Source organism: Carassius carassius, chromosome 10, assembly GCF_963082965.1.
Source record: "Carassius carassius chromosome 10, fCarCar2.1, whole genome shotgun sequence".
NCBI lineage: Eukaryota > Metazoa > Chordata > Actinopteri > Cypriniformes > Cyprinidae > Carassius > Carassius carassius.
Window position 1 is genome coordinate 13,673,693 of NC_081764.1, and position 16,879 is coordinate 13,690,571.

Sequence of the window (16,879 nt, forward strand, 5' to 3'; positions counted from 1 at the left end):
AATAATGATGATAATAACATTATTACTCAATATTTTATTTAATTCTAACTAAATACTATTTGGAACCTTGAACATACAATTTCTGTTCAATCAAAAATGAATCTAATAGTAGAATATAGAAATTAAACTAACCTCTGAATTGTGAAATGCAAGACAGACAAAATTATTGAAAAAGAGCATGGTTCACAATTCGAAAAAGCAATGCGTGTACTCAACAAGCCTTTAAATAAACAATATCTCAATATAGCTCAATATCTACACAATATCTACTGAGTAAACAAAATGAACATAGGCTTCATAGCATTAATGAGCATGTTATGGATAACAAAAAAATTAAAGCAAGAGTAAAATGGTTGCTGTGGTAAAAAGAAGAGCAGAAGCAGGAGGAAAATGTCCCAGGGCGGTTAAATCAAAGAGAAAGTGAAGGGGAGAGAGAAATAGAAAGAGGCTTGTGGAAGGAGAAACATGGCTTGGGTAATGTGTTGTGACAGTAATCAGCGGCTCCTGATCCGAGAGCTCTGTTTGTAAAGGAGAAAGCAGGTAAAACAAAAAGCATGTATGCAGTCGCTTCTATGTGGCTACATTTTTGCTTCTGCAGTCCTTCTCTTTTATGACATACTTAGAGATAGATCAGTATGTCCTCTCAGACTGGGATGGGAAAATGAAGATAAATAGTTGTTGTGGGCCTATATACCCCCATCTATAAATCACAATAAGAAACAAACATTAAGGCTAGTCTACCCAATGTGCATTAACGGAGAAGCAACAAATTTTATTTCCATTAAGTTATCCTTTACAGACAATCCTTGATATTTTGCAGCATATCGCAACATCTATACGCACACTGTTGCAGCTTAATGTCGAAATAAATGCAGTCCTTGAAATTCTGTGGCAACATCAAGTATTGTTTGATCCAAACAAGCCAGTTTGCCAGGCCATACTTCGGGTTGGCGTGTCTAGCAAAGCCCATGCTGTTTTGAGCGGGGAGTTTCCCTCAACGAGAGGTATGACCGATGCAGAGTTCCCTTAAAGGCCAATAAGAGGCTAAATGAAGGCTAAGGTGGGGCCAGAACTCTGTATAACCCACAATGATGTGGTCCGTACTGGCCCAAACTGTCCTTTCACGCATGCCGCAAGTGTGTCTCTGAGTGCTGAGAACATTTCGCATTACCATAGCAGCCACTATTTACAATCATCAACAATCATCAGCACAAAACAAGACGAAACTAGGCATATCATCGTTGTCTAGCCAATATTAATCCCATTTTTTGGGCGAAAATTAAAAGTTACATTTTTGCACAGTGTCTACCCATACAGTCCAAAGTTTGCTTTGGCTTAAGGTTAAATTAGATTGAACAAAAGTGACAGTAAAGACAAAAAAAAAAAATGTTCTAATCGAATTCAAAATGTTCTTTTGAAATGGCTGCTGAAAAATTCAGCTTTGGCTTTGCAGTAATAGTTCTGATCAAATAAATGCAGTCTTTACACCAAATTAAATGTCAGTTGCATGGGCACTAAATGTGAATGGAACACAAATGCCATATATTTTATCTATCATAAGATTTTTAAGCTTTAAAGAAACCTAAGGCAACTGTGATTAAAGACGCACATAAAATGTTTTTGTCATATAATTAAGAAAGAAAAGAGCACATAAAAGGTCTTTCAATTCTGTTACTTGTCAACAGGGAATAATAATCAGGAAGATGACTGCTGTGAACTTTTGTTCCTTTCTGAGCTTGATGGTTCAAATGGACCTACAGGGTCCAGAGAGAAAATCTGAGCTCATACTAATGTCGCCTTAGCAGCGCAACAGCAGATAGACTTCAGAGGACTATTAGTGGTTTCCAGTGAGCAAATAAATTGGTGATTTAATTGTAGTGTGCTCGGTCAGCACCTTAATTTGGATGAGGACCACAAAAAGCCACAAAGAGATGATACAGTCATCAAATCCAGATTTTACTCTCTTTGTTCAAGAGCTGAGAACCAGGAGAGGAACATTTATCCAAGCCATGGATTTCAGGATTCAATAAAAAAAAAAAAAAAAAATCAACATTCACCTGAGAATAGAACAAATAAGCCTGGAGCAAAAGCTGGTGAAAAATAAATATCTATTGAAAAGGAGTTGTATAGACAAGAGACAGTTTCCATGCCACGTGAAGGGAGACGGAGGACACCGTCACTAATGCCTGACTTTAAACATTAATAAATTTGATTGAAGTCCGTGATCAAACTTGATTCTTTGATTTTTCTCAAGCAAAATGCTTCTGGCATGTTTAGATTCTCATGCAAGGATGCATGTATAAAAATATATCAAACAGCATTCTGCTTCAATCTAATCTGGAGATCAAATGAGACAACCATGACAAGTAAGAACTAGGTTGCCTTCAGGCAACCCATTGCTGTAGCACAGATCCCAACTAACTTTCAATGACAGTGTCAGTCTGAGATCAGGGATGTGTCCTCCAGTATTTGATGTTGAGAAGACAACGCCAATAGAGAATGATTCTTCAGCTAAATTCTCTGTTGTCAATGAGAAACGTGGGTTTGCCTGTGTAAAAGTCTAATGGGGGTTACCCTGAATTAGCCTGGCTGTTGTTCGAGCAATTCAAATACTTTCTGTTTTTGTAAGGTTGGAGAAGAAAGCTCTTGCCCTATAAGTCAGCCTTTTTTTCTCGAGATCCAGTCTAAACAATTTTAAAGTTGTGTAGCTCAGGACAGATGAGACTATTTTAAACAAACTTGCAGCTAGTAAAAGAAGAGCAAAATGAAGATTGGGCCAAGGTAAAAGAAGACTACCTGTGTCAACACGGCTCTGTGGGTCATACAGTATTTACGGATGCTCCTGCTGTCACTAAAGAAACAGTTCACAATAATTCACAAAATAAAATCGAAAAGACTTATGAACATTTCATACTGGGAAAAATGAATTTAATTGACAATTACTATAAGAGTGTCTGAATAATGCATGTCCAGCATATTGACAGGGAACTTCCCAACTGCTGTTTAAAGTACATAAACTCATATTTTATTCAGCAAGGAATCAATAAATCAATCAAAGGTGACAATTCAAGACATTGTCACATTGTTACCAAAAACTCCAATTTCAAATAAATGCTGTTCCTTTGAACTTGCTATTTATCAAACAATCCTAAATATAGAAGCACAACTGTTTCAACAATGAAGAGTAAACTTTCCTTAGCACTAAATCAGCATATTGGAATGATTTCAGAAGGATCATGTGACAACTGATATGAAAATTCAATTTTGATATCACAGGAATAAACGTCTAAGGTTACGTATGTAACCCTGGATCCTCGAAGGAACGAGACGCTACGTCGAGAACGTTTGGGGAACGCGTCCAGCGTGACGTCTCTGAATAATGTGTATAATCAGTCCAAAGGAAGGGCGAGACGTCATAGGCGGGTGACGTCAGAGACCAGGAAGCATAAAAGCATGAGCGGCGAAGCCGGTAATCAGCCTCAAAGGATGAAGCAAGCGCCAGCCAGAGATGGCGGAAGTGTGGCACTGCGACGCAGCGTCTCGTTTCTTCAAGGAACCAGGGTTACATACGTAACCTTAGACGTTCCTCTTAAGGAACTCGAGCTGCGCCGGGAACGTTTGGGGAATGAGAATGCCCATGCCGCCAGACTTTCAAATCTCTGCCTAGTGTGAAAGAGCACAGCTAAAGCAAGAGAAGGAGAAAAAGCCTGAAAGAAATCGGGGACAACCCGTCCAATGGCCAAACTTCAGAAGGAGTGAGTCTTGACCCCCAGGAGAGGGGAGATCAGAGGACTCGAGGCTTAGGATAGCATCCTGATCACCGCTTAGCATAAGCTTCTTCTGGCCGGAGGCCTCAGCGCACCATGGAGGAAACATGTAACCAGAGGGTTTCTGCTCATTGACTGGCCACCGAGAGGGGCGCGGTAGGCCACCATGGCCGCCACGTAGACCTTCAGGGTGGAGTGGGTCAACCCTGCGGAGAGCCTGCAGGAACTCCAGCACTGTACCATCCGGGCAGTTAACTGGGTCGAGCTGGCGCTCTCCGCACCAAGAAGTGAAAAGCTTCCACTTCAAGGCATAAAGTTTCCTCATTGAGGGAGCTCTGGATTGGAGAACGGTCTCCTCAGAGACCACACCTACAGCCTCTAAGCTCCATGCGGGGGCACACCCTCCGCCTGCGAGAGGAGATCTCTCCTGACGGGAACCTCCCATGGAGTGCAGTCAAAAAGAGAAATCAGGCCCAGGAACCATTCCCCGCCCGGCCAGAACGGGGCTACTAACAGCGCACTCTCTCCAGAACTCCAGAGAGCAGAGCAATCGGGGGAAAAATTTACAGATGAAGCCTCGGCCACGTCTGTACCATGGCGTCCAGCCCCAGTGGAGCTGGATGAGTCAGAGGAAGCCAGAGGGGACAGTGCGATGTCTCTCGAGTCGCAAACAGATCCACCCGAGTCTGGCCAACATCTCCAACTCTGCTTAATCACCTCAGTGTGAAGCCGCCATTCCCCGGGCCTCGGCCCCTGCCTCAACAGGATGTCTGCTCCCATATTAAGATGCCCAGGAATGTGAACTGCTCTGAGTGAGAGGAATTCGTCCTGGGCCCACACAAGGATCTGGTACGCTAGTTGTATAAACGGCGTGAGTGCAGACCTCCTTGGTGGTTGATGTAAGAGACCACCGCTGTGTTGTCGGTGTGCACCAACACATGGTGACCTCTTAGGTCTGGGAGAAAATAACGAAGTGCACGAAACATGGCCAGCATCTCCAGGCAGTTGATGTGCCATGTCAGATGACGACCACTCCACAGACCGCGGGCAGGGTGGCCACTCATGACCGCACCCCAGCCGGTGAGGGACGCGTCTGTCGCTAGCATCCCGCGGCCACAAGGAGCTTCCAGCACCGGGCCCTGAGACAAGAACCAAGGCTTCCTCCACATATCCAATGCACGTAGGCAGCGCCGCGTAACCTTTAGCATGCTAAGTGGGTTTCCCCTCAGGGAGAACCCCTTGGTCTTGAGCAACCACTGTAGGGGTCTCATGTACAGCAGGCCAATAGTATTCACATTGGACGCAGCTGCCATCAGACCCAGCAATGTCCATGACTGCTTGACAGTGAGTGACTGGCCTTCTCTCACTCTTGCGACTGCAGTGAGGATCGACTCGATCCGAGCAGGTGACATACGTGCCTGCATCGTGGTCGAATCCCACAACATGCCCAGATAAGTGGTTCTCTGTACTGGAGAAAGCACACTTTTCTTGGCGTTAAGTCTTAACCCCAGATCTTTCATTTGAGTGAGAATGACACCTCGGTGCTGAACCGTCATCTGCTAAGATTGAGCTGATATCAACCAATCATCAATGTGGTTGAGTCGTGAAAGTGTGGGGTGAGAGTGCAAGGCCAGTGGAAAATCCATATTGGTAGGCTCTTGCCCCCAAAAGCAAACCTCAGGAACTTCCGATGAAGAAGGATGGAGATAAGTTCATCTTTTTGATAGATCGTGACACACCAGTGACCACCTCGATGGCCTCCGTCCTCAGAGAGAGTCTACTTCTGTTCCATTACCAGAGCCTGCTTGGGGCCCACCAGAACTGGATTCTGTGGCCTCTCACTACAGTGTGCAGGACCCACTGAGACACATTTGGCAGTAGTTTTCACGCTGCCAAATAGTCTACTAAGGGAATCAGCCTCTCAAGACTGATCTCTGGTGGCATCAGAGCAATTAGCTCGGTGCCCTGAAGCGGCGCACCGGCAGGAGACGGCCGAACTAGCTGCTCTGGAAACCTCCCAGGAGGTCGCGAGCCTCTTAGCACTGCTACGTTTCCGGGCGGTAACTGAGAGAAGCGTTCGCTGGAGACCACTCTGCCCTTGAACACCGGCAGGGTTGGCAGATCGATCTCTTGAGGGCACTGAGGAGAGACGGGCACCATGTAATGCGGTGTACACCACTCTTCCCCAGAGGGAGCTAGCCCTCAAAACGTCCTAGGCCTTACGCGTCAGGACATTATGATGAAGGCTATCCAGCGAAAACAACAGTCCGTAGAACTGCTTTCCACTAGAAGCCTTCGGCCTAAGAGCGCCACTCTGACTCTAGCGTCTGCGGAGTACAAAAGTGACACCCCCGGCACGAGGGGGTGGAACATGGTTGGGACTGCTCCGCCCAGCAGCCCCTGACCGCCTCAACCTCCTCAGAGGAAGAGCGGTACACACGTGTTCTCACATTTCTCTCACAATTACATCCCTAGAGCCCCAGCACATCTAACTTCACATAGTCAGATAAATATTAATATATAGTAGTCAACAACCAGACGAGTCAACACGGTCTGGCGTAGAAAAAACTCACATAAAGATGAAACAATGTAATACACGCGTTGCCTCGGCAGTGTGCATGTTTATTTTTATTTATATACATTTATATATATATATATATATATATATATATATATTTGTATTTTTTTTATTTTATGCTACTCAGTCACACAAACAACATCAATCTCCTCAGAGAAAGATGAATGCTGCAGCGAGCTCTGCCTCCGAGGACCGCAACCGCAAGATCGCATGCACGGATACACTCCTCAGAGCGTGCCCGGCGAGAGAGCATGCAGCAGCAGCGAGCTGTCTCAGAGGGTGAAGAAACCGCAGCGCTGGTTTCCAAGCCTCGAGAACGAGCTCTAGATCTAGTAAACACGGGTGGAGATAGGACGAGCCGTCTCCAACCCGTTCGCCAGATCATGTGCGATTCCCGCTATCGCGGTCGCCGGCATGCCTCAGCCCCAGCGCGACCGTGACCGCAATATCGCATGCACAGACACACTCCTCGGAGCGTGCCCGGCGAGAGCGGAGCGCTTAACAGCGAGAAAAGCACAACCAGCCCCCCGAGAGCCGACTGTGCAAGCTCCACTCTTCATTAATGCTGCTTATTATAATATTAGGAATAATATGCTTGTGTAACTGGTGCTTGTGTGACTGGTGCTTGAACAACTGGCGAGCTCATCGACGCCTTTCCATATCAATCTCCTCTGAGAAAGACAGGCAGCACGTCGCGCCCTCTCATCAGGGAGAAAGTACCGCAAACGCGGGCTTCCGAACTCCCGAGAGCGGGCACCAGATCTGGTGGCTAAGAAAGAAGATAGGGACTTGCTGCCCGTCTTACATTCCTTCCAGCAGTTCCGAAAGCGAATCCCGTGAGCACAACCACTGCTCCGCCTCGGCAAAAGCTGGGCTGGCACCGTGAGAAATGCCAGTGAAAGCTCTCTCCTCAAAGAGAGCCTTCTGAGAGTGAAGCAAAAGCTCGCATCACAGCCGTCAACTCGCTCGAGAGCTGACACTGCATGCTTCACTCTCAAGCAGACAACACACGAGCTGCGTGTGTCCCTACCTTTTTTTTTTTTGGCAGGGAAAACACACAGCCTGAACGCTGCCTGCTCTCGCCCAAAACTTCTCTTGATTGAAGCTTTGACAATGGAGTTTATCAGTGGACAAACGACACTAAATAAGACTCACAAACAGATAGCGACTGACAGACACACAGAGCGCTTGCTGAAGACACAAAGCTGATTACCGGCTTCGCCGCTCAGGCTTTTATGCTTCCTGGTCTCTGACGTCACCCGCCTATGACATCTCGCCCTTCCTTTGGACTGATTATACACATTATTCAGAGACGTCACGCTGGACGCGTTCCCCAAACGTTCTCGACGCAGCTTGAGTTCCTGAAGAGGAACTACATTTTAAACTATATATTCATATAGAAATCATATTTTAAACTGCAGTAATATTTTATGATATTACTGTTTTTACTTTAATCTTAGTGAGCAAAAGAGTCTTAGAAAACATTCTTAAAAAAATCTTTGTGTGCTTTTTCATAAGTAGCGTCTAGCACACAAACTTCTACACAACAGACAAAAACACAAGAATGACAAGAGAGAAAAGAAAGCTATTTAGTTAACTTGGATCAGTTGGAGTTTTATGAAAATAGTAGGCAGAACTCACCTCTTGACCTCCAATGATGTAATTTGTTCTTGGCTGGATGAAATCACCTCTCCACAATATTGACACAATATGTGAAATTCATTTCTCTGAATCATATCTATTTCACCACAGCTAACACTGTTATATGCACCAACATCTAAATTTATAGTGCTGGTAAATTGCTGTATGTATGACACTCTCTGAACACATGCAAAAGCATTTCACATCAACCACAGTTGAAGAACTCTAGCCCCTTGCTGTAAAGCCAAACAGGGGCTCTATTCTCCAAAGCCCAACTGATAGTTGGCATACTGTGTATCTCAAACATACGCAAACATGAAATAGCACTTCACCCACAATACCACGACTCACAATAAAAGCATGCAATGCAAGGAATGTTGAAGCAATTAAAGCTGCAGAGGCCGGTAACACTTAAGAATTTCAACCAAGATAAACCTTAAATTCTGACTGCAGCTCAGGCTTCTGATCTCTCTCTCGAAACACCTTTCACTCTCTCCAGAAACGTCTGTGGCATTTTCGAGAATGGCCAAGATTAACTATCAGCCCCTGGCTCATTGCAACACTCTAATGTGGATCTGATAAAAGGAAAAGCTCTTAACAGAGCCTGGAGTGTCCAGTGAATTGGTCCTGCATCTTACATTTCTTGCAGCAAATTTTGCCATCAAGGCATGTGTCGGGAGTTTTAACCAAAGCCAATCTGCAGCCAATCTAATGCTAATAGAAATGCACATTCCAAACCACTACTCCACTCAAGTGGTTTGAAGTTATGTGCTGATGCTAGTAAAAGCCAGTGTGTTTTTAAAGCTCTATATTTAAGTGTTTTCCTGCCTTTTGAGCTGATCACCTGAGGCCAATATACATATCAATGCAGTATGAATTTAATTGACTAAAAAAATAAAATATCAACTATACCTTAATGGAAAATTTGTGTACAAAAGTTTGGGGTCAGCAAGATTTTTTTTTTTCAAATACATAAATAAATGCATTAAATTGAATTAAAGAATATTAAGAAGTACAACTTTTGTTAACATTGATAACAAGAAATGTTTCTTGAGCACCAAATCATCTTATTAGAATGATATCTGAAAGGCAATTCAGCTTGACCATCACAGGAATACATCACATTTATATAAACAGAAGATATTTATTTTAAATTGTGATCATTTTCACAATTTAACTGTTTTTACTTAATTTTTTTATCAAAATAAATGCAGCCTTGGTGAGCCTAAGAAACTTCTTTCAAACGATAATAATAATAATATCTTACTAACCTCAAACATTTGAACAATAATGTACAGTGTGTCACTTACAAAATAAAATAAATGCTTTTGTTGACAAAAAAGACCCACACTTGTTTATAAAAGGCAGCAAACCAATAATTTTACCCTTGTGTATTTTATATCCTTGCGTATTATGTTGGTTAAATTTCACAGAGACAAATTTATCTAGAGCCTTTCATTCGCATTTAAAATGCACAGATGAAGGGGATATAAAATAAGGACATAAAAGGCATGAGTCTTTATGAGTGCTCATAAATAGCAGGAGAAAGTGCAATATTGAGAAGCAGTTTTAGCTGCTTTGGGCTTTTCTCTAGATTTCAGAAAACCACAGTACAATCCCTAGCCACAGCATGGAAAGAAGGATAGAAATAGATTTATGGTGCATCGTTCTTCCAAGTGAAGGCAGTATTTATTATCATCCCTGCATCATGGAAAACAAGCGAGACAGAATACACAACAGCAGGATAAAATGGCAAACAAAGACTTGGCTTTCATCCACTTGGCATGGCACTGAGTGGGATGGTGGTGATGGATTTTCAGAGAGATATGACTAAGGGGGTCTGCACCAACCCTCGTTGTCATGCTTAAAGTTAAATCCTTCAAACGTCTGTTCAGAAATGCACATGGGACAAAGAGCTCTAATGCTGAACAGCTGCAAGAACAGGGATGCCTACCTGCACTGCAAATGGTTTGTAAAATGGAACATGCCATGTAAATGTAAAATGATTACATGCCTGTTTCAAGTTTTGGAAATGCAAAAATGTAGGATGTGGGATTTCTGTATGTACCTTTGAATTTTGTTTAATTTACTCAATAATGTGTGGCGGCCTGTCCGTGTAAATTAAAATAGCTTTTATTAGACCACTGACATGACTGGCATCTTCCAGCCTAGTGAGAATGTACATGATTTTTAACACATACAATTTATAATTTCTTTAGGCTTAAACATGTTTAAAGTGGGAAAAAAAGTTATGAAGGCTTCACTTTATATTCTGCAGACACCGGATCTATTGTACAACAAGCAGCTTTCCACAACCTTGCAGCACTCTAATAGTGTGGTTACATTAGCAAAATTTAATGGGCAAAAAGGTACATTATCTAATGTCTAATGTCAACACTGAGTGATGTATGAAGAGCACAGCTCACAGACTGGTCACTTTTAAGCCAAGCAGCTTTCTGCTGGTAAACAGTCATTACAGAATTTGCTTGGAGAAATCTTTTGGCTCCACATGAAAATCCAAATCATGTGGATTCCTTTTGAAATGTCTGGATTTTGCCCAAAATTTGGATCACATCTTAATTCTTACCCTAATAATAGCATTGCAAGTTAAAAACAATGTCCCACAATGTTAAGTGACAAAAAAAAAAAAAATAAAAAATAAAAAAAAAAGCAAAAAAAAAAAAAAAAAGAAAGAAATCAAAATTGAAATACCTTGCCTTTTTCACCCATCAAGTTATCATTTACCTCAGTGGCTACTGTTGTTAATGAATAGCAATCTTTTCATTACCTGCTGTCCTCACGGCTACATGCCGTCAATTCACAGCACATCTTATCTCTAGAAAATGACATTCGAAACACTGACTTCTCTCTGGCTAAGAATCATAACAGGATATTACCACCTCCATCCTTTACTAAAGGAATTTGCAACCTTCCCATACAAGACATTTTTGTGGAGAATTTGTGATTTTGTTGTAATATGCACAAAATGACCACTCTTTTTCATAATTTCCTGCAGCTGCTTCAGAGTTGCTGTAGGCTTCTTGGTAGCCTCTCAGACCAGTTTCCTCCTGGCTCTTTCATCCAATTTGGAGCGACTTCTTGATCCAGGGAGGGTTTGCGTTGTACCAAATACCTTCCACTTCTTAATAATAGACTTCACTGTGCTTCTAGGCATTGATAAGTCCTTTCAAACAGGAAAATCAAAGTTGGCACACCACAGTTCCAAAAGCAGAAAGAGATTTAATTATGTTCTCATAGCCTAAAAGCTCTTCATGAGACGTTGATCATCTTTTAGGCTTGAAACGTCACCTGTGGTGAGAACATAATATAATATTTTTCTACTTTAAGAGATGTTTTGTGACAACTTTGATTTTCCTGTCTGAAATGTTTAGTGCTTGAGCACCTGCATTGAGTTTTTGGCCAGTTGGATATACACACTTTGATTGGAATATTTACTGATTAAGCATTTTTTTTTATCCATCTCCCAACTGCCTGTCCACAACTTTATCCTGCAGATCTTTTGACAGTGCCTTGCATCCCATAGTTGATTGTTTGTTTCAGTTGCACTACCAATGACTGAAATGCTCCAGGAAAGCTCTTTTCTTGCTGAGCTAATCAAAATTTCCAAAGATGATCACAGTTGAAAGTCAAATGGCCACTGAAAAGGTGATTAGCTACATCTGATTGAGTTTATAAGCAGAGTTGGGGGTAACGCATTACAAGTAACGCGAGTTACGTAATCAGATTACCAAGTAACTAATAAAGTAACGCATTACTTTTTAATTTACAAGATAATATCGAGTTACTTTTTCAAATAAGTAACGTCAACTACTTCCACCCCCCCCCCACCAATTTATTGATTGAAAGCTCTCTGCTTTCTACTGTACAGACATGAATTTCCTTTAGTCTGAGGCATTTAAATATAACTTTTATATTAAAAGCAAACAAGCAGATCCAGCCCAGATTTAAAGAGTTAACGTAACACATTACTTTCAATAAAAAGTGACTAAGTAACGTTATTAGTCTTAACTTTCCCCAACACTGTGCATGTTTTTTTCTGACATGTGTGTGTTATATCTTTCACTTCGATGTTATACGTTGCACTGAGTAAATACAGCTGGATAAAGCTAAAACTGTTATCATCTTCATTTCAGGCTGCAAAGCAACAGAATTTTATTATTTTAAAGGAGGTGATGCTTTTCTACTGTTTGTATTATATACCTGCTTTTAACAAATGGCTTTCAGTTTTAATGTGCTTTGGCGAAGTTTACCTATGTTACACAGGGCCAAATAGTTCAGAAATTATGCTATAAAACTACAAAGTCCTAATCAGAGTTTAAAAAGCTTACGTTTTTTTAAATAATGTGGAACTGAGCGCCTTGGCTGTGTCTGAAACTCCCTCTCACATGGGAGCATGAAGCACTACACAAGGGCAAATCAAGTTAAGTTGCGGGAGCCAGAAGCCATAAATGAAGATTGTAAAACTGTGTCTTAAACATAGGGTTATTTTGCAGTACGACCATCAGTGCCAGCATTTTCACTTTGCTATCTTTCATCATCAACTGCACTGCTCTGTTTGATATCTTACACAATAGGGCAATCAATTATATTCTTGTCAAAACAGCCATGCAATGCATGTTGCTTGGGTGTATTCTTCCTGGTGCTCTTTGGATAAAGGATCCCAGTTCAAGTAGTAAACTTAATCCAATGCCCTCATAGTCGAATTAAAAAGCCTTTACTTTTTTTCATGGCTATTTAGTTAAAAAACATTACACAAAACAGTTTGTTGTGGCTTAGAAAACCTTCATTAACATTCACATAAGGCTTTCTAAGGCATTTGTTTGTGGAAAGTTTATTAAGTCTTTTAATTCATATTTGAATCTGAAGGCCTTGGGCTATGATTTTACAACTAAACTGAATGCAGTCAGATTTATATATAAAAAATGGTTTGTAGTAAATGTATTCAATAATATATTCAATTTATTTTAACACAGAGAAAGAACTATGGGTTCCTCAAGTGACTTGTCTTCTAACTTGGCAGTTATTGCTTTTACACTGGTTCAAAAAACAGAAAGAAAAAAAAAAACTTTCCTTTTGAACTTTCTGTACATCAAAGAATCCTTACGCAGCACAAATGTTTTCAACATTGACAGGAGAAATATTACTTGAGCACCAAATCAGTATATTAGAGTGATTTCTGAAAGATCATGTAAGACTAAAGTCTGGAGTAATGGATGCTGAAAAATTCACAAGAATAAATTACGTAAAAAAAAATGTATCAAAAGAAAACAGTTATTTATTTATTTTTTTAATCAACAATAGTATTGTTGTTACTGTACTTCAGATAAATGCAGATAAAAACATGAAAAAATCTGACCAACCCCATAAGCAATTATTTCTTGAATACCACGCATAAAACACCCCTTACTACAGATCATAAGGAATAACACCTGTTTCTGTGACAGCGCTAGAAACTATGATCAGCAAAAATAACATGGCCCATGTTAACATTAAAACTGTAAATAAATTGTGACAGCCATAATTCCCAGGCCTCGTATCAATGATGGGGTTATTTTAAATACAATACAATACAATACAATACAATTTTATTTGTTAAGCACATTTAAAACAACCGAGGTTAGCCAAAGTGCTGGACACTGACATAATTGCAACAGATTTTAAAAACACATAACATGAGCACAATACACAGTTTAAACAAGTGACAAAATAAAATAATAAAATGCAAAGATGAACTCTCAGGCTGGTTTAAAGGCCAATGAATAAAAGTGAGTTTTAAGTCGTGATTTAAAACTGTCAAGGCAGCGAGCCACTCTGACACGCATAGGCAGATCATTCCACAGCCTAGGGGCCACGACTGAAAAAGCTCGATCTCCCCTATTTTTAAGTCTTGTTCAGAATGCAGAATTTTTTTTTTTTTTTGTCCTCAGTATATACTCTATGGAGAACTGCACTCTCTGGCATTGCTCATGAACTCATTAAGCCTAGCTGCGAATACAGCCATGATGCCTGACCTGCACGTCTGGAAAATTGATCCCAGAAAGAGCTGCTTATGCTCCTTCATGAGCCCTTCCTAAAATCATCATCCCACTTAGCAGCTCTCTGACTCATCTATTAACACGTCACTGTGTACTTGATCAGAGTGACACCAAAAGTGGCTTTTCCTCATCAACCATACAACTACACAAGGCCTTTGAGAAATGGGAGTCAAGTAATCAGGCATCAGTTATCAAAGGAGATGGATCTTAAGTCGATAACAAGGATAATGGTGAAAGAGAAGACTGCAGGCTTTGACTGACACTTTAAGAGTGCTGGTGGGCAGCTAATAAGTTGATCTTTGCCTCGTAGTTGCCTTTGAACATGTCAGTTTAATCATAGTGGGAAAAAGACAAAGAGAGAAAGCAGCTGTGGAGTGCATCATCTTCACACAGAAAATCTGCTTGCCCAACATCTGACAGCCAATTTTGTCCAGGAAACATGACATATAGCTTATAGTTCTGTTATTGCACATGTAAATGTTGCTGTGACATATTGTACTATTGCTGCACAAGTAGCATACATGAAATTACCTATAGCAGATCTATACTACTGGAACTGGGGTAGGTGGAGGGTTTCTGCAAGACTTTATTACAGCAAACACTGAACCAAACAATTGAAATGTTAAGCAAGAAAGCGTATTGGCTGAAGACGAAACAGAGACCAATCAGCTTGAGCCATAAAGTGACGATGTGATAACTAGTAAATGGCATTAAGGACCTATTTGCCTGCATCATCTAGCAGTGTTTCTCAATTCCAATCCTTGTGTACCACCACTATAAAATAATAAATAATATTTAATAATAGTTGTCATTTTGGTAATTTCACATCAATTAAAATAATCCAAAATTGAAAACTGAAGAGAATGGACTGCAGTGTAGGGAACATGCAATTCTTTTTATTTTATTTTTTTATTTTTAAATAATTCTAAATGCTAAATGCATTTATAATATTAATTATTTAATTATTATTTAATAATAATATTCAAAACAGAGGCCATGAAGATTGATAATGTACAGGTACTCATATTCACTGCAGAGCCCTTAATAATTTAACATGCTCAAAATGTTGTATAACTACATTCTGCAAGTGGATCAACAACTCTTCCAACTTTTAAAGATATGAAAATTTGTCTTATATACAAATAATACATCAGTGTAAGAAGTTCAAAGTCTATGGCACAGTTCTGAACTGGTGACCCATATTCACTGTTCCAAAACTTCCATTCTGCAGTGCCTGATTAAAAAATAAATAAATAAGGCCCATTTGATCAATTCTGTCAACTTGACAATTTGCTAGGCTCATAAAACTCTCTAGTCCGCAAGTGTTTCGTCAGTGTTCCATAAGGATCCCTTGGCACAGAGTGAGTCTAATGATTGGATAAATGTCAGCCATCCAATGCACCAGTGATCAATTATTCAACAGAACTGCATGATTTTGCCTCTCCTGACACTAAGGAATAGCTTTGCTATGCTGTTTATCACCAACTCTGTGTCTTGGCTGAAACAAAGGAACTCAATAAGCCACTAAAAGAGGTTCTACAGTGAATAAAACACACAATAGTTTAAATGCAACCTAAACCTTCACCATAAAAGAGACATGCACCCTAGACAGTAAGAGAGAAGAGCACTTTTGGAACATCCAGAGTTGGCTGTCTGACCTAGTTAGCATATGAACAGACTGTAGCACAGTCAGAAACACAGGGGCAGAAACGCAGGCCCCATTAAGAGCTTAACAACATTTTAAATATAATTTTGGCTTTAAATTAGCCATTTTTGCAAGCACTTATTTCTTATCTCTTTCTTAAAGATATTCACAAATCCTTGACAGATCTCTATTTTCAGCACTGGAACTAATGTTAGTATCAGGAGCTAAAGTCTGTGATTTGCAAACAATGTCCTCAAATTTCAAGTGAAGCATTTTATCACAGGGTTATACTGCCTAATCCAAATGTGGGGAGAAGATAATTAGCCATCCTGCTCTGAAGATTGAGGGTGTAAGATTATGGATGCCACAGAGATTTTTTCATTCACATATAATTAATATATATATATATATATATATATAACATAAAGCATGTTAAATACACATAATAGTTACACTCACCTTCTGAAGCAGAGGCTCCTGGGGGCAGGGGCCCTATAGGTGTTGGCGGTACAGGTCTTGGCCAAGGCTTCCCTGAAGTAAGGCCCATCCTCACGACCCCAACATACTCCACAAAGGTGCCGGGGAAGTTGCCCTTCTCCTTAGTGCATTCATTGGTGCCATGCAGCCAGCCCTTTGGGCACTTCTCATCACCCTCCTGGTAATCGGATGTCAGCAGTGCCATCTTACTGACCGTGAGGAGATCTCCAGGCTGCAGGGAGATATCGTCACCCCGCTCCTGCTTGTACTCGAACAGTGCACAGTACTGGAAACTGTCAGAGCTCATGATGTGTTCTTTACATAAGCTCCGTGGCTTTTCTGTGTTTGATGCTTGTAACCTTTAATCACTCTTTGGGGTCAAAATGACCCCAAAGACCTTAAGTGTTGTCCTTTTTTAGGAGTGATTAAAGGTTAAATTGACCTGAATATAAGTCCTTGGTTTAAATCCTGAGTGCGAACTCACTTGGAAAGTCTGTGGGTTATATCCTGAGAGCTCACTGACATTCTTGCAAGGGTTAAAACTCCAACAGTACCAGATGTTGGGCAGAGGCCGTTATTGCGCAGTTACAGATTTGGTCCATACATAAAAAGCACAAATTTATTTGAAACAGATTCCAGCAGTCTGTGGCAAGACACAAAACAGGGTCAGAGAATGCAAAACCAGCCCCATGAAGCGAGGGATGAACAGACGGAT

General features: G+C 40.9%; 1 protein-coding gene across 1 annotated transcript in view; it reads right to left on the minus strand.

Moving 5' to 3' along the window:
• Nucleotides 1–16,514, minus strand: part of LOC132151826 (phosphatidylinositol 3-kinase regulatory subunit gamma-like) — a 166,748-nt gene extending 150,234 nt beyond the window's left edge. Inside the window, exon 1 of the mRNA XM_059560229.1 lies at nt 16,147–16,514. Coding sequence (XP_059416212.1) covers nt 16,147–16,471 — 325 coding nt within the window. The 5' untranslated portion in view covers nt 16,472–16,514. The remainder of the gene's footprint in view (nt 1–16,146) is intronic.
• Nucleotides 16,515–16,879: the final 365 nt, after the last annotated feature.